The sequence below is a fragment of the Pleurodeles waltl genome, chromosome 5, assembly GCF_031143425.1.
Source record: "Pleurodeles waltl isolate 20211129_DDA chromosome 5, aPleWal1.hap1.20221129, whole genome shotgun sequence".
Lineage (NCBI taxonomy): Eukaryota > Metazoa > Chordata > Amphibia > Caudata > Salamandridae > Pleurodeles > Pleurodeles waltl.
Genome location: NC_090444.1, coordinates 464762306 through 464785989, shown reverse-complemented (window position 1 = coordinate 464785989; position 23684 = coordinate 464762306). Strand labels below are relative to the sequence as shown.

General features: G+C 44.3%; 1 protein-coding gene across 2 annotated transcripts in view; it reads right to left on the bottom strand.

Annotated features, from left to right (window-relative positions):
* Positions 1-23684, bottom strand: part of LOC138295763 (uncharacterized) — a 460809-nt gene that overhangs the window by 146248 nt on the left and 290877 nt on the right. For both annotated transcript variants that reach the window (XM_069234273.1, XM_069234274.1), the window contains exon 14: positions 22713-22941. In XM_069234273.1, the coding sequence (XP_069090374.1) occupies positions 22713-22941 (229 nt within the window). The remainder of the gene's footprint in view (positions 1-22712; positions 22942-23684) is intronic.

Below are 23684 nucleotides of genomic sequence, written 5' to 3'. Positions count from 1 at the left end.
CAAAATTAAGGATTAAGGGATTGGTAAGGGTGAAGGGATAGGTAAGGGTAACGGAGACTAGAGGCCAAAGAAGGTAAGGTATGAGGGTTTGGGGATGGGTAGCGGCAAAAGTCGTAAAGCCCTGGTCAATGGTCAATGTGTAGAGGGGTTAAGGCATGTGGGGTAATGCCCTGCATTGTAACGTCTGAGACTCTGTCAATTTCTCAGTCCAGGCAGTATACAGAGAGCCTTGCCTGTACCCTGAAATCAGTACACACATACCTAATAGTTGGTATTTTACCATATGTATTATTTATTATGCGCTATATGTCTATATATCACAAGCTTTAGAATGGTTGTAAATCTTATAAACAATTCCTCCAAAGAAGTGGTGACCTAATGTTGAAGCAAATCTCAATGGTACTGAGAAGACTTCTTTGGAGGAATAGCCAGAAGCATTGAACAAAATTTCAGATAACAGCCATCTTTCCATACTATTAAGCATGCATCTATGTTTTACTTTTACACTGTTCTTGATGACTGCTAATCCTTCCCTATACTGAAGTGGTGAATGGTACAGGGGAAGGTAGACGTCACAGTTTCAAAGATTTCCCTGCGTTGTAGCTGCTTGATGGTCATCTCTCTCACTAGATGACTTAAGAGGCTGGTAGAACTGTTTCTGATGTTGCAAGTGTTGCTGTACAAATGCCTTTGGTACCCTTCCTTCTTCTTAAAACCCACCGCCTTAAGGGTTTCCAAATCTGCCTTCATGTGGTGCTTTTCATCATCTGCATAGGCTCCAACATGAGTGTTCTCAGAGAAAGAAGGATTTAAAAATGCCTGCTGAGCTTCTCGTTTCAATCTAAGTTGAAGCCAAGAAATATGGTACAAGCCTAACCCCTGAGAGTAATCATTCAGGTCAGACAAGTCTGCTGTTAAACTAATCAGTTGATGAAAAACACAATTTCTTCTTGAAGGACCACTTGGAAATCGTCTCCATCTTCATGTGGAAGTTTATCTTGAAAAAATTGAAGACACTCTTAGAAAAGTCTATTGTACATTCCATGCAAGGGGATTAGCATTATCCATCATCACTGCAGTCCAGAAGTACTAGAAAAACGTCCTCCCTGTAGAATCCATTACTTTACTTTCCTTCTCTGAAGGTACCATAGAGGATGGTTACTAGCATGTAAAAACGAAGACTGAATATGACTGGAAATCCAAATGGAGGAAAAGGGATCCTAATTGTACGTTTTTGCAGGTGGGAATGGCTAAAATTAGCAAATGATGGTGTTAAAAATAGGGTGATAGATGGTCCCAGCAGACCAGGAAGCAGTGGTTTTGAAGAGGAACCATCATGCCACATCTACAACACACGTAGTAAACCCAGCAGTCAGAATTGGTATATTGAACTTTGCAGCTCTTCTGACAAGCACCTTGCTGAATGTTGTTATGTCAACAACTGCTGAAACTAGCTGGACGAGACACAGTCAAGGTTGGTGAAGATGCTCAGACTGAAGATACTGCTAACCATGTGTGAGATCTTGTACAGGAATATTGCAGTGTTTTTGAATGATGTGGTGCCCTTGAGCATCTTGAATGTTTGGACAGGAGTGATGGGAATGATGACAAAATCTTATCCCATGTCTCACTGTGGTACAAGATCTTCATCTAGGTGTTAATTACTTCCTAGGGTTGGCATGACTAGTGAAGCAGAAACAGAGGAGGCTGGAATGGAACCTACAGGCTATGGCATTGTTGTAGTTACTGGAGCTGCAGGAGAGGCAGGTGAAGAAGACGCAAGACACATAGATTCCAGACACTAGGCAGCAGGACTTCCAGAAGCAATGGAGGCTGATGATAAAATTACTACATATGTACATGTATGTGCTGACAAATACATCCTGGAAAAGACTAAATGTAAGTAGCACTGTTCTTTTCTTCATTTTGAGGTCTCATTTCAAAGAAAGGTGGTAGGACCTGTCTGACGTCACATTCCACAACTTCTTATGCTGTTTTGACATTTATGCAAACTTCGCTGTTCACTTTCCTGTCACCTTTGACATTGAATTATATCTCAGCAGTGAACTAGCCCTCGACGACGAGCATGTGGTGACCGTAACTACCCTCTACCTCATTGGCCTCAACATCAACCAGGTTTGCCTCTGTTTTCCTTGTTGAGGCATACTCTTGGATTTCCTCTCAAAGAGTCCCTGGAAACAGTGCAGTTAACTAAGGAAAAGAGGAGCCCTCTTCATTCTTTTTGGATCTTCCTGAAGCCGATTCCAGATGCCTGCATTGATCTTCCTCAAAATTATGAACTCAGATCTTCTCTCTGTCCTTTAAAGTCTTCATAGACATTATTTTGCATATAAAGGGCAGTCCCCTGGTTGACACGAATTGAGGCAGTCACAGACTCTGAAATGGTAGCTACAATCAGCCCAAAGTGAGCACAGACTTACCTGGCTGACTTGGCCTCGATTAGTAGCCACTCAACATCATATTCCATGCAAAAGAAGACTGCTACCAGACAGGCTCCAACTTGACATTTATGCATGATTTTGCACACATCGAGCCCTCTGCTTCTAAGATACCTACAATCAATAATGCAGTCTTGCTGGGCTACTTCCACAAGAATGTACATGAGAGCTTACTTGATTCCAGAATAGTATGGTTACATACTACAATGCCCTTACCACATACCAGACAACCCCACCATTCCTTCACAGTTATTTACCTGTGTGTGCGCCTTCCCTATGGGTGGATCACTAGAAAATGCATCATTATGTTGGTTTTCCCATCTTGTAACGTTCTACACTGGGCTTAAGAGTGGTATTCAGTGAAGCAAAGGCCTCACCCAAGAGGTCAAAGATTAGATTATCTTTCTCCCTCTTCATGGCTTTCCTGGTTGGGAGAAGCAAGTCCTCTTTAGTATGTGAGGAATCACTATATTCAGATGATCAGAAGTCATATTGCTTGTCTCTTGCCACAACTAAGTTTGTGTAATTGACCTTCTTGACCAGCTATCTGGTCCAGTAGTAAGACTTGCCACCTATTCTCATAGAAGCTCATGCAGGCATAACAGTCACCTGCTTTTTCTACTGGTTATAGTATGGAGGTATTTCCTGCTGTTAAGAACATGAGGTATGATTGGTATAGCCTTTTTCCCATTATTACATTCAGAGCCTTGTCAGAGGACCCATATGAGGCCTTTCATTTCAAAGAGGTGTCCTAATATATCTTCTGTTTAGGTGCTATCTTCTTTCTCAGTGGCCTGAGCCGCAGTTATAGAAACAACATCCAAAAAATTATCTGAAAGGACCCTAAGAAACTGCTTCCTAAGCATGAGATGCATTAGTTTCTTGAAGTTAGAGATTCCTCCTCCACTGAACTACAATTAAAAGTTTATTTTCTATTTCCTATGAATAACGTTGTAGATAAAACAGGTCTCACAGGTCTCTTTACACTTGTTGATTGGTTTATACCTCCGAAGGCACAGTTCAAATGCTCCACAGCTTTACTAGAGACCATATTGTTGCCATGTAATAGACATGTGAGCCATGCAAGAATGGGTTATTTCTGGCTGCTAGGATCCTGATAGAATGCTCCTTCTTCAAGGACAGTTCACTTGTACTCAGAAATTTGCCATTCAGAACCTCTCTCTTCAAAGCTAGAAAACCAGATTGACCTTCAAGAACTTGTTCAGAGTGCTGCATAAAGTGGCATGAATCTGAATGACCTAGTGTCCCTCTAACACATCACCATTTTAAAGTCACTGAAGACATCAGAATTTGTTGAAATGTTGGCAATGTTGGTTCACAACTGGTACAAAAGACTCATATCCAGTTCATGTGACATCAATTCACAATGACCTATCAATGTGGGGCACCCTGCCTGAATCACTGAGGCACAGCAGAGTTGTTCAGCACCAGATGGACTTCTCACAGTCAACCCAGCACCTGATGGGCTTCTCACTGTCATGCAAGCAAAATCACAAGGTGGCTGTGATTTATCAATGATGCCTTTTGCATATGGACGGAAGACAAGGACACAATGAACCAATTCTATCAGTGCCTGAACAACTGCACATTGGACACTATGTTCAATATGAGTGACAAAAATAGTTCCATCACATTTCTTGATGTAGAGGTTAAAGTCTCTGGGCAGAAATTCACCACAAACTTATATTGAAAACCGATTGATAAGAACGGTGCACTACATTATGTCTGTTACCATCCGTGTAGTTTAAAAGATAATTTGCCATTTAGACAATTTTTGAGAATTAGATGAAATTGCTAAAAAAAAGGATGATTGTTTCCATCATGACACAATTCTATCAACGACATTTGAAAGAGAAAGGCTATCCCTGGAAACTGATGAAACATTTTTGAAACAGGACATGGTATACCCCCATTGAAACTCTGTTGGAGGAAAAAGAAAAAACAGCCAAGAACGGCTTATCTGTGTATCTACATTTTGTTCACAAACCAATCATCTTAAAATAATCATCCTTCAAAAATGGCCTATTTTATCTAAACTAGACAGTAGACTAGAAAAGCCCTTACCTGTTTTAAAAAAAAAATTCCAGTATCAGAAAACAATTGGTGAGCGTATATTCCATCGTCAATGATGAAAAATACTTTACGAGACCATTGGAATTTACCCCACTTACAAGGGCACCACAAATGTGGCACATGTGTAATGTGACAAAACTGTTGACGGCTCTTTAAATGGACACATTTAACACTTTCAAACTGCAAAATGAAGAATGTAGTTTCTGGGATCGTATGCCTGTGTCAAAAACTGTATGTTGGAAAAAGTAGCCAAGAAATTAGGCAATGAATAATACCTCAAAAAAACTGAATTTGCAGTAAAGGCATATCAGCCCCACTTGTTAATCATTTCCTCAAACACCATCACACAGAGATTGATCTCAAATGGACTGGTTTATCAAATGACACCAAAAGTGATGAACTGGAACACAATTTAACAAGAAGAGAGGCAAACCTAATTTTACAATTTACTATTACTATTGTTGGTCTCAATTAAATCTCAGAAATCCAAAACCTATGATATACAGCAATGTGCCTACACATGGCAAAAGACTTCACAAAACAGAAAGACGGAACTACAATTCCCATAGACCCTCAATAAGCAGACCACATGTGCAATTGAGTCATTTTCGGTTGTGGCCATCACCTTAACCAACGCGGAAGATTATGAATAATGTACCTCCAGACAAAAAAATGTATGAGCCACCCACCACGCCAACTCATACGGCACTGCTTTTTGTTAAGTTATTGCTGAAGAGGCGGATTGCATTAATGTACAGTCAAAGTCTGGATTATTGAGACGCTCCACTCTGGCCGCTCGAGTCACTTTTGGCCAAGGACGCAGATGTGCCTGCTGCCTGCATCGCGTAAAACTATTTCCCTTAATCAAAAAACTGGAATGTCATAGTCAATCAGAATTGAGCTTTGGAAGCCCAATTCCCCTTCCTCTTTTCTTCATTGAAGGTACATTTCGGCAAATATGGTCCAATTACAATGCACACTTACTGAGAAAGAAGAAACTCTTAAATCTGCTCATGCTTCAAAGTTGGGAGAAACAGTGAATGATGGGGTGACACCCATGTTTTTACTCCCCAAAACTTCTGTGCATTCCAGACTAATTTTGCACATTTTTCACAAAACATCTTGCACTGTTTTATTGAAATACAGCCTTCCCAGTTCTACTTCCTGAGGAGACCCTGAAATCAACTGGGTTGAAATGCAAAAACATTGATTACCAGGGTCTTGATTGAAGAACATTACATGAGGTATGAACCCTTGAGTCTGGACCTCTCCTTACATACAGGACTTATCTTAACCCCTAGTTTATTGCATAAATTAGAGTACAGACACTACACCTTGGACTTTTATTCCGTACCATTATGTTTCAAGGAACTGAACTGGATTGGAGTTATGTCTATGTCTAAATAACTGAGCTTTTAGCTTTGCACTGAATGGTTTAGGTCCAACACAAATTTAGGTTTTGTGGGTAAAATGTGTATTAGAAATGTTGACGTTTTTTTTTGTTATGTGGGTATGAAGTGAACATTTATTTTTTATTTTTTAAAGCATGGAATGACAGTCTGACTAACTAATGTTGATTAACCAATGTGATCATGCACATTAAAATTCTTGATTGTATTAATCAGTAATTGTTTCACATTTATTCAGGCAAGGTACTTTATTTTTGTTGTATAGTTTATTGTGGTCCAACCTTACTGGATTTCAAGGATCCAACCCCTATGTCATAGTTCAACTTTCTGAAAGTGGTATTTTCAGAACTGCGATTTAAATGTGACTTCACCATAAGTTAGGATTTTAAATTGTGATTTCAGAGACACCAAACATGAACTAGTTATCCCATCCCATTTGGACATCACACTTATAAAATGTAATATGGTAATTCTAATGGTATCCTATGGGAGAGATAGGCCTTGCAGTAGCGAAAAATGAGGTTAAGTGTTTTTCACTACAAGGACATGTAAAACATAAAAATACATGTCCTACTTTTTAAATACATTGCATCCTGCCCTCTGGTCTGTCCAGAGCCTACCCCAGGGGTGACTTGTATGTAAAAAAAGAAGGTTTGGGCCTGGCAAAGGGTTTATTTTGGCAGGTCGAAATAGAAGTTTAAAACTGTACACACAGGCTCTGGAATGGCAGCGCTTAGACATGTTTAGAGGACTAATTAAGCTTGCGGCACAATCAGTGCTGCAGGCCCACTAATACCATTTAATTGCCCAAGGCACATGTAGTACCACTTTACTAGTGACTTATAAGTAAATTAAATATGCCAATTGGAGATTAGCCAATATTACCATGTTTAGAGGAGCGAGCACAAGCACTTTAGCACTGGTTAGCAGTGGTAAAGTTCGCAGAGTCCCAAGGCCAGCAAAAACTAGGTTATAATGGAGGAGGAAAGCAAAAGGTTTAGGAGAAGACATCCCTAAGGCTGACAGGGCTAACATCCACCGTCTCCAGAGGTTACATAATATATGTATGTATGTATGTATTGAGTATTTGTAAAGCGCATTCCAACCCGTGGGCATCGAAGCGCTGACTGAGGTGAGGCAGAATCCATATACCCAGGGACTCCCCAGTTATTGCGGGAAGAGCCACGTTTTAACCAATCTCCTAAATCTTAAATGGTTATGTTCTTGCCTAAGATTCAACGGGAGTGAATTCCAGATTTTGGCGGCCGTGATGGTAAACGCTTTATCTCCCCATTTCGCCTTCTTAGTACGGGAGGTTTGAATTCGATAGGCAGAAGCAGACCGCAACGGCCTATTAGGCCTATAGAATTGCAGCTTGGAAGTCAAAACGTTGGGCCCAATCCCATGGACAGCTTTATGAGTGATGCAGAGCGCCTTGAAAGAAAGCCGCTGGGCTACCGGAAGCCAATGAAGGCTTCTGAGGGAGCTCTTAGCAGAGGCCCCACGAGGTAACTTCAATACAAGCCTAGCCGCGGTGTTCTGCATCACCTGTAGCTTGTTGAGGGATGCTTTATCCAGGTTAAGCAGCAGTGCATTTCCATAATCCAATCTAGAAATGACTAGAGCCAAAGTAGCGGCAATTCTACAGGAGGGTGGAATAAAAGGGAAAACTTTCTTTAATTTCTTCAGCATCCACATACAGGACTTAACTATCAGATTAACCTGCGGTTTAAATGACAGTTGGTCATCAAACAATAACCCTAAGTTTTTCGAGGTGGATCCTGGCTCCGGGAGGGTGCCGCATTCTTTCGGCCACCACATGGAAGACCAGAGATCCCTCTTCATCCCGAAACACAGGATTTCCGTTTTTTCACAATTGAGTTTTAGCCAATTGGCTCTCATCCAATTGTTCACTGCTATCATACAAGCATTAAAGCGGATAGCCACTTCCTCCAAATGATTATCGATAGGGATGATGATCTGAGTGTCATCAGCATACAAGGTGGGAATGAAGCCGAAAGTACGAATTAATTCTGCCAGCGGTGCCACGTACACATTAAACAGCGTAGGGCTGAGTGACGAGCCCTGAGGGACCCCACACGGCAGCAGATAAGCTGGGGATCTAAAATCACCACTACTAACCGTAGCCCACCTGTCGGACAGAAAGGATTCAATCAGCTTGAGAGCTTGATCTCTTACACCAGCCTGATGCAGACGATCTAATAGAATATGGGGGGCGATGGTATCAAATGCTGCAGACAAATCTAGCAAAACCAAAAAGACCCCTTGGCCCTCATCAACCAATCTGCGTATGGTGTCGGAAGATGCAATGAGAGCCGATTCCGTACTATGCAATTTCCGAAAACCATGTTGCGCACTGTCTAAGCCCTTAGTGGCTGACAGGAAATCAACTAATCCTTTATTGAGATGTTTTTCCAAAATTTTAGCCGCAAAGGGAAGAAGGGCTATAGGGCATAGATTAGTCAGATCGTCAGGTTTACCAGTTTCCTTCTTCTTTAAAGGAATGATCGTAGTTTCTTTCCATGCCTTGGGGTACACACCTGTTATAAGAACTTCCTGAAAAATAGGGGTCAACATAGGTACCACTAAGTCAGGTACAAGTCGCAGGATAGCAGGAGGACAAGGATCCATAGGGGATATCACTCTGAATTACCCCAACAAGCAGGATTGGTGTGTGTCTTTGGGCTAATTGACTACAGCTCTCATGTCTCCCTCTACAAGGATAGGAACTCTTCCTGGACCCCATGAGTTTCTACTGTTCTTCAAACTTCTTACTCTTGGCTGCCAGCTAGATACCCAGACATTTCTGCATGGGTTTTAGGACAAGAAACTCCTAATTTCATCAATTATATTTCTTCCTGCTTTAGGGGTCTTTAAAGATGTAGAGAAGGCAGAAAGAGGCATGTTCTGTTATGAGGACTGCTCCTGATTATGGGGTTCTGCGAAACGCTTCTCCCTCTGTGACTGGCCTCTGTGAGCCAGAAATACCCTAAGTGTATTGAGGGCAGCAACCACTACAAAAGAAGCAGCATGTCACTCTCTTGCCCATAGAGTCCCTGATACTGTGAAGGAGACAGATTTCTAAGCATAGAGTGACCCTCCCATCCGACTTGAAGAGATGGCCAGACCCTGAGCTCAGGGGAACCAACATTCAGGTACCCAGTGGTGACCTCATACAGTGGCTAAAATCCATGAGTATCTTAAGCAGTTTGAATGAGGACCATAATTTCTAAGAAAGCATATTCCAAGCCCAGGCTTCACTTCAGTGTTTCCATTTCTACAGTCTAATTGCCTGCAACCCATCTATTTGCTGTGGGTAACAGATCCTCACCTTTAAGGTCACAGCAGCTGTTTCTCCACTCTAGGATGCTGCATCATTAATGTATGTGGTGTGAAGATAAGTCGGAACTCAGTGTCTGACAGGTGAAAATCCATAGACAGTAAGGGTGTTGAAGCCATGTGTGAAGGTCAGGCCCTTTTCTGGAGAAATCAGTGAAGTCATTGTAGAATACATAATTATGTTTCTTAAATAACAAGCAGTTTGAAGAGCCTGACTGAGAAAGGAGCTGCCAATACGCTGAGCCTCAATAAAGTGGAGCTGTTCACAATTCATGTGCAACCAGTATTTATTGATGGAGAAAGGTGTTACATTGGAAATAGATAAATGTTCTTTCATGGCTATGAAATTGTTGAGTATCTAGGTCATGTACTATCATGTGATGGACATTATTCAAGATCAGTGTTATAACATCCAGTAGTCAAAGCACATTCTCCTATTGACAAAGACTAGCTGCAGTAACATTTTGAGTTTGTGCAAGTTCTATGCCAAGATTTTGAAAGGCTGTAGATCTTGCTGAGCCTCCTAGAGGTTTATCCAAAGTTATGCTTTGTTCCAGAGGAATGCATATTGTGAAACAGCACTTATCAAAATAAAAAGATCTCTCAGGTACATGCTTTGCAACCATTTGAGGAAATTAGAGTGCCACATTACTATTTATGCAAGTGCATTTCGTTTGGGTGCAGTTTTAACCCAACTGGATGCTTGTAAGAAATTTCAATTCAATTCAATAGTCTTCATTTGGTTTGTGTTTGAAACCAGAAAAGCATACTTACAAAATATAAATACAATACAGAAAGAAATTATATTCAAATAGAAGATAAAAGCTCAGAATCTTATGAATCACAATTAATTGTTCCATAAACTCCATATAGCAACAATAGCTCTTAAAAACATATAACATTTGTGTTAGAAATGGGGTCTTTGGTTGACAGTCAGGTTACCCCCTGTTCAAGCAAGGAGCTTCACTCTAGTCAGGGTAAAAGAGAATCACCCTCAGCTAACCCGTGCTTACCCCCTTGGTAGATTGGCAGAGCAGTAGGCTTAACTTCAGAGTGCTAGGTGTAAAGCATTTGTACCAACACACATAGTAACTTAATGAAAACACTACAAAATGACAACACAGGTTTAGAAAAATAGTGAATATTTATCTAAACAAAACAAGACCAAAACAACAAAAATCCAACATACACAAGTCAAGTTATACATTTTTAAAGATTACACTCAAAAATAGCGCTTAGAAACACAAAATGCTTCGATGAGGTGTTAACACGGCGTCGTAACGGAGTAGTTCCCAGCAATCTGACACCAGCGGCGCCGGACACGGAGTTGCGTAGACCCCCAGGTACAGTACCTTGGTGAAGAAATGAAAACGAGCCGATGCGCGAAGTTGGGGATCGCGGCGTCTGTGCGGCACCTTCCACAGAGTAGCGGACTTCGGCGGGACTGCAGCGATGTCGGGCCTGCAAAGGTCGTTGCTTTCCAGCGAAGATCAGGGAGTCGGTTAGAGGCGGCGTCACCGGATCCAGCAGCGCCGTCGGTCTGAAGTCGTCCGAAGTCGATTTCCTTAAATTTCCACCAGCTTTCCTTCCAAGGGCCCAGGGACTGGATAAGCACCACTTGTCAGAGCAGGAGTCTCTCCAGAGACTCCAGGTGCTGGCAGGGAGACGTCTTTGCTGTCCTTGAGACTTCAAACAACAGGAGGCAAGCTCTAACTCAAGCCCTTGGAGATTTCTTCACAAGTTGGAAGGCACACAAAGTCCGGTCTTTGCCCTCTTACTCTGGCAGAAGCAGCAACTGCAGGATAGCTCCACAAAGCACAGTCACAGGCAGGGCAGCTCTTCTTCCTCAGCTCTTCTCCAGGCAGAGGTTCCTCTTGTTTCCAGAAGTGTTCTAAAGTATGTGGTTTTGGGTGCCCTTCTTATACCCAATTTCTCCTTTGACGTAGGCCTACTTCAAAGCAAAGTCTCTTGTGAATGTGAAATCCTGCCTTGCCCAGGCCAGATCCCAGACACTCACCAGGGGGTTGGAGACTGCATTGTGTGAGGGCAGGCACAGCCCTTTCAGGTGTGAGTGACCACTCCTCCCCTCCCTCCTAGCACAGATGGCTCATCAGGATATGCAGGCTACACCCCAGCTCCATTTGTGTCATTGTCTAGTGTGAGGTGCAACCAGCCCAACTGTCAAACTGACCCAGACAGGAAATCCACAAACAGGCAGAGTCACAGAAATGGTATACGCAAGAAAATGCTCACTTTCTAAAAGTAGCATTTTCAAGCATACAATCTTAAAACCAACTTTTCTAAACGATGTATTTTATAATTGTGAGCTCAGAGACCCCAAACTCCACATGTCCATCCGCTCTCAAGGGGATCAGATTTAAAGGTGGCCCTCATGTTAACCTATTAGAGGGACAGGCCTTGCAACAGTGAAAAACGAATTTAGCAGTATTTCACTGTCAGGACATATAAAACACATTACTATATGTCCTACCTTAACCATACACTGCACCCTGCCCTTGGGGCTACCTAGGGCCCACCTTAGGGGTGCCTTACATGTAAGAAAAGGGTAGGTTTAGGCCTGTCAAGTGGGTACACGTGCCAAGTCAAATTTACAGTTTAAACTGCACACACAGACACTGCAGTGGCAGGTCTGAGACATGTTTACAGAGCTACTTATGTGGGTGGCACAACCAGTGCTGCAGGCCCACTAGTAGCATTTGATATACAGGCCCTGGGCACCTCTAGTGCACTGTACCAGTGACTTACTAATAACTCAAATATGCCAATCATGGATAAGCTAATTACATACATATTTTGTAAAGGAGCACTTGCACTTTAGCACTGGTTAGCAGTGGTAAAGTGCCCAGAGTAACATAAACAGCAAAATCAGAGTCCAGTACACATCAACAACCTGGGGAACAGAGGCAAACAGTTAAGGGAGACCACGCCAAGGATGAAAAGTCTAACAATTTGTAAGAGTAAACTCATCTAATAACATTTGTAAAAATAGGAGGGCAGGACAAATGTCTGAAATGTCCCTCCCTTTAAGTAATGGAACAATAAAAGATCTCCAGGGTTCATTATAGTATTTACAAAACATTATAAATTGCAACGTGTCCTGTGGAGACCTATTGTTGCAGCTGCACGGACTGAGAGATTTAAAAACATATTGATCCCCTGAGGAGGCTAAAATTAGATGAAACAGATTAAATCTAAATCTTACAAGCAGGTATCTATCCCTATTGTTTTTCACAAGAGTAAGATAAGGATCCATATAATGTGTAGTAGTTACCATTATATATTTCCTCACTGTAGGTTTCATCCGTTCTACCCCTTCTCTAAGCAGCATCTTGCTATCAATACAACAAACCTTTACCCATTTATAGTCTCCTCTACAGAGTGGGGTTGGAAAATGAGTCCCTTTAAAACCTAAGTCACAGTATTGGTAATTTTAGGGCAAAACCAAGTGACATTGTAGTAAGAAATTTACAGTAGACTTCACTTCAAGAACATTGGGACCAAATGAGAGACAATATTTTTTTATAGAAAAGGAAATGTTGGCTTGTGTGTGGGGTGTCGATACGCTTAAGGCATAAGTAGGGGGTGCACAGTCTGTGGTTCATTTTCAAAACAAACATTTGCTGAATATTCTGTCAGGTTGCAAGGTGAAGCAGACTATAGCAAGATTAGCGAGTTTAGTCATGTAAATTCTAGAATGTAATTTCAGGATTTAATACATTCCTGGTTTACAAATGTAAGGGCTGATATCCTTTCGTGTCTATGCGTTGATGATGGGGAAGATGACTCTTCTGTTGATGTAGAAGAATGTATTATTACTTCTTGTGATTTCAATGAAGCAATTTATTGTAACGAAAAGGAGTGGAAGTTGGTTTTGAATGGTGTTGCTGTGTTGCAGGAGGTGTTAAGATAGTTGAATAAGGGTTGGACAAAAGAAAATCCAGTGTCAATAAAAATACAGCTGTTTTGGAAAATAGGACGAGTTACCTGAAATAAGTGGAATTCTGTTTCGAGAAGATACATTGGTACCTCCATCACATTTTGAAAAAGGATTGTGGAGACAGCTCACAGTGGTTATCTTGTCAAGATTTGACTAAGAAGCACATTAGAGAGGAATACTGGTGGCCAAGAATGAATGGGGATATTGAAAGGTTTGCTGGAGAGTGTTTTTAATGTTGTGCAGGTGACAAAGGTTTGGTGACTGTGACACCTGTCGAAGTACAGGTATTTGCGCCTACCAAAGCTTGGTAAAGGTTAGCTTGGACTTCTTGGGTCCATTCCAAATTCTTTTGAAGCAACTGAGGTATGCACTTGGCCGAGTGGAGGCAGGTCAAAAGCCATACGTGAACCCACCACCAGTGCGGTTATTCACTTCTTATGTGAGGTTTTTTTATGTGAGAGATCCCACACTGTGTAGTCACAGATAACTGTGTCCAGTTTATGGATATTGCTATAAGGTTTTAGAGAGAAGTGGTGTAAAATATTTGAGAACAGCTCTCTATTGACCTCAAAGAAATTAGATGGTTAAAAGGTTTAATCGTGTGTTGGAAAAGTGTGTTAAAGCGCTGTAAGGAGTAAGAAGGATATTTTTGTCTGTATGTAAATTCTAATGGGCATATAGGACCACACTGTACGTTTTAACAGGTAATTCATCCTTTGAATTATACTAAGGAAGGAAGGCCATGTCTGGCCTGGATCTGAGTTGGTTGCATGTGTACATTCCTAGGAGATTTATTTTCCTGATGATTGGAAGAAAGTTATGGATGTTAGTGATGCAAGGTGTAACAACAGTCCACGTGTTAAAGTTTCTAAGAATGTGACCAATTCAAAAACAGTAAAAGGCATGGTTCAAACTCTGCAATTTATAACTGAAGATCTAGTCAGAATCAAGGCTGCTATAGTTGCTAAAAAGGGATTGTTGAATTTCAGTGATCCTATGCATATTGTGTTATTGAGTGGTAGTAATTTGCATATAGGAAGACAGTGGTGGCACTGAAATCATTTGGCTACAGGGAGAGGTCAGCCTCCTTCTATCATTCCGGAGCTGTCTTTAGCCTCAGGACAAGACTTTGAATATCACAATGGTAATCACTCTGCAAAGCTATGGTATCATCAAGTGGCGATCACAGCAGTAATCACTCTGCAAGACCTATGGTACCACTACACCACATGTTGAGGAGCAATAGACCGCGCTTTTTAGGTTGGAATATGCAGTGGGTTTATGCCTATATGGGTTGATAAACTATCTATTTTAAGTTCTTTTTATGTGCTTAGTATATTTTTCAACTTTTGTTTTGTTATTTTTTATTACTCTCTATGTTGCTTTATTTTTTATCAGCTTGTTTAGGTGTGCAAGGTTGTAAAGGAGGGCACGTGTGGGGACTAATTGGCATGAAAAACTCAGTGAAGTCGTTGTAGAATAAAGAATGTTGTTTCTTGAATAGCAAGTAGTTTGAACAGCCCGACTGGGAAGGAAGCTGCCTTTATGTTGTGCCTCAATAATGTAGAGCTATTTACAATTCAATTCATTAGACCTGAGTCATTTCACCATGCTTTCTAGCTTTCTCTCTAGACTCTACCATACCTCCACTTCTATATGTGATCCTCCAGGCCTAGGTGCAGGTCCTTATTTAGTGACCCACCCCATGATGCAGGGGACCACTTGCTATTTACCATAAAATCTTCTTATGCTAGGGCACCCATTCAGAGTTCTAGAGTTGGTAATGCCGTGCTCCAGTACACAATGCCATTGGTGGAGTCCTGCATTCAAAACTCATCGTTTTCAATGACTCCTAGCAGGCCACTAGCACCTTAGCTCTTTGAGGCTAGCCCCGTCACACCTTGGAATTTTTTGTCACAGGTGCATCTGAATCCATTGAGATGTGCCCACCAATTAACTATTTTTTGTTTAATGTTTGTTGCTAAGCTGGTCGTCACCAATTTGTGACACAGAAGCCTTGGAGCAACACGTCACTTCTTTGTCAAAATCTCTTACTGCACATGTTCTAGAAAAAAAGTGTCATATTTACAAGGTTTAAGTGATTTTTTTTTATTTTTTATAAAGAGATTTTTTGGATCAAATCTGTTTATTATTATTTTCAATTATAAACATCACATATGCATTGTATCAAAATAGTACAGTTGCCGTAGAATGAGGCATGCTCCATGTATAGTGACAATAAACATGAACAAAACTTTAACATTGTTTCCCTGCTACTGGCACATCCTACAGCCATCACTCAGTCCCAAGCCTTGATCCGCTGGGATCTTGGTCCTGCGTATAGATCTCTAATGCTCACTCACTCCCTTTCACTCAAGACAACTCCAGTACCCTCAGATAGGCCGGGCATGTCAGTTCTGTGAACTCCGTGGATAGTAGTTGTAAGAATAGTTGCCAGAGTTCCTTAAATTCGCCACTGCGCTGCTGTGAAGCTAAGGTGAGCTTTTCCATAGCAAGAATGAACCACAACTTGTGGAGCCATGAGGTTACCGACGGGATCTTGTCAGTCCCCCACACGGCCAACAACAGCTGCAGTGCGGCATTCAAGGCCAAGGCCATCTGCCGCCCCTTCAGTGATCACAAGGGGAAGGTAAGCGGGTTAGGAAGGCCCAGCAAAGTGTACGCAGGAAATCTGAGGATCTGAGTATCAAACGCTGCGTCAATAGTATCTAAAATATTCTCCCAGTACCGATGAAGCTTGGGGCAGTGCCATAGTAAGTGCACAAGCGACCCTCCACCCCGCAACCCCTCCAACAAATGCTAGACTTAGTGGGATCCCAGGCATGAATCCTTGCTGGGGTGTAGTACCAATAGGAGGCCACCTTATAGGCTGTCTCTGTGCCTGCCGCACTGTAGGCCGTGTGGTGAGTCCTGTAGAAAATGCCCTCCCATTCCTCATCAGAAAACTCTCTCTCCAGTTCCCTCTCCCACCTCAGCTGACCCTTAGTCTTAGGCGAATGGGCTTCCCCCCTTAGGAGACCGTAGAGCTCCGAAATCACCCGCTTATCATCCTTTTTTACTAAGATCCATTTTTCAAACGGTGTTAACGGCCTATCTATTAATGCTCTATTGGCTGGCAACATATAAAGAGATTTTTATTGATTTTGGAAGAACAGAAAATTAAAATACAAATACATATAACATAACACCAACTAGTGTATATGGACGGTCGTTTGCCCCTGGACCACATTTGGGCATCGTAGAGCTGATCTATACAAATAAATAATAGTAAATGGTTTATATTCCAACCACACGAGAGTATCCATTCCCAGTTGCATCTCTTTCCCACTAAGAACCCGTTGCGCTATCCCATTTCCCCCACACTTTGATGTATTTGTTTGGGCATCCCCTGGCTTCATACACCAGCCTCTCATGCTGTGCGCAGCAGTCCATTCCGCGCCTCCACTTATTCAAAGCTGGCGCCACTCCGGCCTTCCAATCTGCCATTATGTCTCTCTTAGCCACTAAGCATGCCGCTCCCAAGATAATCTTGTCAGCTCTCTGTAGACCCAGGTTGCCCATGGCCCCCAGCAGAAGCAGTAATGGGACCACATCTATGTCTTCTCGCAGGACCTCAGAAACCTCCCCTATGACCGCCCTCCAGTAAATCATTATGACTAGGCATGCCCAAACCATGTTGAAAAAATCCGCGTCTGGACCGGTGCATCTGGGGCAGCTAGCTGTGGTTCGGAGGCCCGCCTTATATAATCTGGTAGGGGTGAGGTATGCCATATGTAGATATAGGGTCTGGAGTAAACGGAACCGCTGGGCCCTCCTTAGTACCCGAGGGGCCATCAGTGCCTCCACCCAGTCCTCCTCCTCCATTGGTCCCACCCATCCCTCCCATCTCTGGCGGAGCCCCTCCAGGGGACTGGTAGTGTTGGCCAATAAGGAACGGTATATCTGGGAGACTCCACCTCTACCTAAGTTTCCCAACAACACTTTCGCCTCCATTGGGCTGTACTCTGGGACCCGATCTCCCTCTCGTATGTGTACAGACAAGGCATGGCGGAGCGGAAGGTATTTATGGAATTGTGTCTTGTGTAATGAGAAGAGTCCTTGGAGCTCCGCAAAGGACCTCAGGTTCGTTCCCTCCCAGACATCCCCCAACGTAGAGATCCCTATGTTGTCCCACCTCTGGAATCCCACCAGTCCTGCGACATCTTCAAGTAGTCTTCCGTGCCAGAGTGGGATCTGCTGGGTGAGGCGGCCCCACCAACCTGTCACCTTCTGGGCCTCACGCCACCCTGCAATGACCACTCTTGTCACTTCCGGAACGGTCTTGGGGATCGGTCCGCCGTACAAGGCATCGAAGACTCCATGGTAGCTCAATGTCTGAAGCTCCAGTCGGTAAGCGGAGTCGGTCCAACCACCCCCCACCCAGTCATTGATTATGAGCAGATGCATCGCAATACAGTAAAGGTGGATGTTAGACATTCCCAACCCCCCATCATAGACGTCCCTTTGGCAGGTGGAGAGGGCCAGTCTAGGGCGGGTGTCACTCCAGAGAAACTGGCGCGCAGTTGAATCTATTTCCTTGAACCACATCTTGGGGACCAGGTATGGGAAATTTTGTAATAAGTAAAGGAGCCTAGGGAAGGATCATCATTTTATATAGGGCTATCCTCCCTAGTAGATTGAGGGGTAGGGACTGCCATCGTTGTAAGTCGCCCTTAATTCTTCTAGTGAGTGGTGTAACATTAAGTTCCCAAGCTAGCTCCGGAACAAGTGCAATGAACACCCTCAGATATTTAAAACTGTTCCTACATATGGGAATGTTGTGTTGCCATTCAATACAAAATCTAGAGGGGTGCATGGGGACCAACAAGGATTTGTGGGGGTTTAGCGTAAGGCCTGAGGCCTCTGAATAGAGGTCAAGGATCTGTAAGATACGCGGGCCGCTTGAGGCCAGGTCCGCGATATAGAGAAGGACGTCATCCGCATAGAGCGCCATGCGATCCTTCGGTTCCACGGGCCATGTCTACCCTTTAATCACCGGGTCTTCATGAAGCAACTTTGCCAGTGGTTCAATTACCAGTGCAAAGAACAGCGGAGACAGCGGGCATCCTTGGCGGGTACCTCGGCTGATCGGGAAAGGATCGGAAACCGCACCATTTACCTGTACCCTAGTGGTTGGATTAGAGTAGAGTAGTCTCAGGAGGCCACGGAATTTGGGTCCAAGGCCGAAGCTCTGCAACACATGACTGAGGTAAGACCAGTCCACTGTATCAAAGGCTTTTTCGAAATCAAGTAGGAGCAGAGCCAGGGGGGACCTGGTTAATACACCACGATGCGCCAGGGCCAAGTGCAGGCATCTAATGCAGTGCCTAGTGCTTCGGGAGGGCATAAAGCCGCACTGGTCGGGGTGTACCAACGACGGGAGCGCTTTTTTCAGCCTGGCTGAAAGAATTGAGGACATCACCTTGATTTCAGTATTTAGGAGGGAGATCGGTCTATATGCTGAGTGGCACTGCGACGGAGGTTGAGTCTTAGGGATCACCACAATTGTGGCTTGATCAACCCCGGAGGGGAAGCGGCCACTTCTCTCTGTCTCTTCATACATGTCCAGAAGGTGGGGGCCCAGAATATCCCCACATCTACTGTACAGCTCTGCCGGGAACCCATCTGGGCCTGGAGTCTTACCGGACGATAAGTTAACCACTGCCTCAGTGATTTCTGCCAGGCTGATAGCCTCATCCAGGTGTTCTCTTACCTCCTGGGCGACTCTAGGAAGGGTAATTTCGTCTAAGGGGGGAAATCCCTCTCCGCCTGCGGCCGGAGGCACTCTGCGTAAAGTCGTGCATAGTAAGAGGCAAAGCTTTGTGCAATTTCAATTGATGTCTTAGCTAAGGATCCCGAGTCATCTACTATTTAGGGGATAACCCTGTCGGCCAGGGGTCTTGTGGCCAGCCAGTGTAAGAGCTTCCCGTTTTTATCTCCCCATCCATATACACGAGCGGCCGACGCACTCCAGATGTGTTTTGCGGACTACAGCACCAAGTTTTTAATCTCTTCTCGCACCCAGATAAGATGCCTCAGGCAAGAAGCCGAAGCAGAGTTTGTGTGCGCGCGTTCCAATCGCAGCGCGCAATCTTCCAGCTCTGACACTCTGAGGTTGTGGGCACGCTCACGAATGCGAAGGAGATATTTGGCGTGTCCTCTGAGGGTGGCCTTACATGCGGCCCAAACAATGCCCGGAGACCGGACCGAACACACGTTCTGTTCAAAGTATTGTGTAAGGTGGTCTCTGACCGCTTGTGTATATTCACCATCCTGTAAGTACCAAGCGTTCAGGCGCCTCATCGGGCGCTGAGAAGAGTCTGTGCCGCCTATTCGGATTTGGACTGGTGCGTGATCAGAGACCCCATTGGGCAGGATGTCCGCCCGTGACACTGACCAATATCCAGTGCCGGCATGAACACTAAGTCAATACGGGCATGTGTCCCGTGAGCTGCTGAGGTATGAGTATACTTTCGCGTCCTGGGGTGCCAGGATCTCCAGACCTCGCACAGGCCAAGACTCTCCGCCCAGCCCCTCAGGATCGAGGCCCGACCAGACCTCCTGGTAGTAACGTTTCCAGATACTTCTAGTCTGGGTTCTAGGACGGCATTGAAGTCCCCCCCTATTAGCGTAGTCCCGTTAGGGAGTCCGACCAGAACCTGGCGGAGCGAATGCAGAAAGGCCTCAAACCCGGTCGGGGGGGCGTGAACACAAACAAGGTTAATCGTCAGCCCATGGAGCGACCCGGACACCATAACATATCTACCATGTGCGTCAGACTGTGAGGCTGTGATTACCATGGGCAGTGAGTGGTGAAGAAGAATGGCCACCCCCCCTAGAGCCTTTGGAGTAAACCTACATGGTAAACTTTGTTGTATCCCCCCCTTGCGAGCATGGGACATTTAGTCCAGAGGAGATATGTTTCTTGTAATAGGACCACTGGGGGGCATATCTACGAAGAGTACTGTACACAGCAGACCTCTTGATCTTATCTAAGAGGCCGTTCACGTTCCATGATAGGACCTGTGTCATTGTAGGCCATGCGTGAGGGGAGCAGGTGCGTAAAGTTTTTGAGTGACCATCAATGGGTACCAGGGTGACGGTCCTAAACCATGAAGCAAAAACCCCAACCGGGAAAGGAAACTTACAAAAACCAACCCCACTAAATCACTAAAAAAGTATACACCTCCCAACCACCCCCCCACCCCATACTTCTACCCGGGAAGCATCTGTCGCCCAACTACCCCACATAAGCAAAAACAAAACAACCAGCAAAGCTGTTGTTGGAGTGGAGTGGTGGACCCCTCCATGTGAAATGGATCTTATACAATCAAAGGTCAAAAGTCAAAGTGAGTAGAATAGTAAGTTTTAGCCGCAGACAGGGGCACCCGGCTGCCCATCTGGCCCAGCTCCAAACCGCGCCTGCCGGCCCAGGAGGAGCCCCAAAAGGCCCCACGGACATAATTGAGATTCAGTATCTTGTGTCATCCAATCTTCAGGGACTGGCTCAAGCGGTCTCCGTCTGTTGCTTGTGTTGGATCTCGGGCTCCCTGGGCCCCTCCAGGGACCCCACTCGTCTCTGATTCGGAGCCCTGACCCTCACCTTCTCCGTTAGGGTCTCCAGGGCCTCTCAGCCCTCCGCGTCGTGAACGAGTACGTCTCCGGCCCCTCCGTTGTCCCGCCTGGGCGAGGAGACCGCCCCCCCCGGGTGCCCCCATCCAGCCCAGCGGGGTCCTTCCTTGGCCTGACACCCTCCTCAGTCAGCCAGTCCCACGCCTCCTCTGGGGAATCAAAAAAATAGGACTTTCCAGCCACCAGGACCTTTAGACGTGCCGGGAAGAGGAGCATGTAGGGCAGTTGCATGGCCTTGAGTTTTTGTTTTACCCGTTCATATGATCGACGCCGGGACTGGACCTCGCGGGTGTAGTCTGGAAATATTAGGATTTTGTTATTCTCCCAATGGAGATCGGCCGTGTTTCTGGCCTCTCTAAGGATGTTGTCCCGGTCTTTAAAGTTTAGAAAGCACGCTATCATTGGCCTCCTGGGACCCCCGGGGGGGACCGCAGCGCCAAAGCTCTGTGAGCGCGCTCGATTGCGAAACAAGGGCGAGAGGGCCTGGACCAGCATCCAGGACTTAATCCAGAGCTCTAGAAACTCAGGGGCCTTGTTCTCCTCCGCTCCTTCAGGGAACCCTATGATAAGCAGATTGTTGCACCTGGAGCGATTTTCGGTGTCTTCGGCACGTCAGTGAAGTTCAACTGTTCGGGTCTGCAGCTGGGCCACCTTGGTCCTAAGGTCGGCCAATTCATCCTCTGCCTGTGAGACGCGGCCCTCTACTTCTGTGATTTGGCCCACCACCTTCCTGAGATCTTGTCTGATAAGGCCCATGTCCTCTCTTACCTCCCCTATTTTAGTCTCCACAGCTAGCTGCAATGTTTGGATCGCCTGAAGGATGGCATTTACCCCGTCTGGCGCAGGGCCCCCGGAGATCACTGGCTTCAATGTATGAAACGATACAAACAGCATTTGTGCATAGCTAAATTGGCATGTACTGACTTTGCATAAGTCGGATCTACTGGCTTTGCTAACACCTGATAATGGATGTAAATGGAATACTCCAGAAGGCAAATTGCCATGATTACAAGATAAATATACTGCAGCAGCAAAACGAAAATAGTGCTTTTTCTGTATACACTGCATGAATGAGGTAAAGAATGTGATATATGGTGATTCTGTTAACTTCATAGATGTAAAATAGTCGCTCATTCATTGCAAGTAAGTACTCAATGAAACAGCCAATAGCAGAGGGTGAGAGCCCACTCTATGAATATTTTAAGTAATTGGCAACAATTGGTATTGCAGACAGCTGTCTCTCAAGCCAGACTTAAAAAATGCCAACTTTCACCTCAAGCTCAGAACAAGGTGTGCCAATTACAGGAGTACAACAGGCCCAGAACAAGTGTTGTGGGTTCACAATGACACAATGAGACCCCGGAAGAAGCTCTTATCCAGTAGCATCCAAGCTGATGCAGTGCAAACCTGCAGTGAAAGCCTAATGTTCGAAGCCCAGCCTGAAACCTGAAGTGCCAACCGATAATGCCAGCTGTTGGCTTTATGACATTATTTTAAAGACAGATGTGTCCATGTAAAGGATAAAAAATACTTAAATAAGAAATAATTCCAGGAGGTCGGAGCGAAATAAGGACCCCAGCTAAAACAATGGCTCGTTCACCCCTCATGTCATATAGCGCAATATACATATTTCAAAGCAAGGATTTAAACCTGTCAATTTTGTAAATACGCCCTATAATCAATACTGGTAGCCCTATTCTCCCACATACAATTATACAGTTTGATACATTTTGTACAAACCTTTTCCTGCATATTTAAAAGTTCCTTGCAGGCAGGGATAGACGTAAGTCGAATGAGTGCAGACAAGGCCTGGCACCTCCGTCCAATCCAATCCTCTCTGCCACTGGAGTTTTCAACCAGGACCTCGAGGAGACCATAGCTCGCCTCCAGGAGTACCCATTCTATTTGTTGAACCACAGCTCCTCTATGGGGACACATGCAGAGAGCTTTCGAAGCAAAATCTGCAACACTAAACCATACATTCGGATTAAACCTCTGACAAAGTATGAAAAGAAAAAAAGTTGTCAAAGATTTTCAGCATATTATGTTTTTTTAATCAAAAAAACATGTACAGCCCACAATGGGTGACGTTCTAAAAGCCTTTCATGTTTTTATATGTGCAGATTCTGCAAATTGCTGTTTTTAAATCATTGAAATTACAAAATTGTGTTATTTACATTTGTTAGTGTATTTTCTTCATTCCAAAAGAGTTTTTTTTTTAAATAACCCCATGTATCAGTCTGTATCCAGGACATTTGAAGCTCTCCCAGAGTGAATACTGCTTGCACGGACACGTAAGCGTCATAACTGTTCCTTGCGGTTGCTGCCTGCACTTATGATCCCTGTTATACTTAATGTCAATGCACTACAGAGGAGAGGCAAAAAAACGGAATTTTGATAGAATATCGTAAAAATCTAACTGAATAACAGTAACATAACCTCATAAGAGGGCAGGACGAGGGTTAGGGATAATCTTAAGGAATGCCAACTTCATAAAAAAGTTACCCATGGCAAGATATTTGTTGAGATAAGCCTCTCAGTATTGTTTTTGTGCAAGTAGGTGTCCCTTTCTGCACAAAAACTATCCTGCATGCAAAGCAGGCACCCTTACACCATGTACTGCGTTGGCGCTAGGCCGAGAGGGGGGCCCAGTGCAGGGGGAAAAGGACAGGAATGTGCCACATTGCATAAATATGGCACATTCCTGTCCTT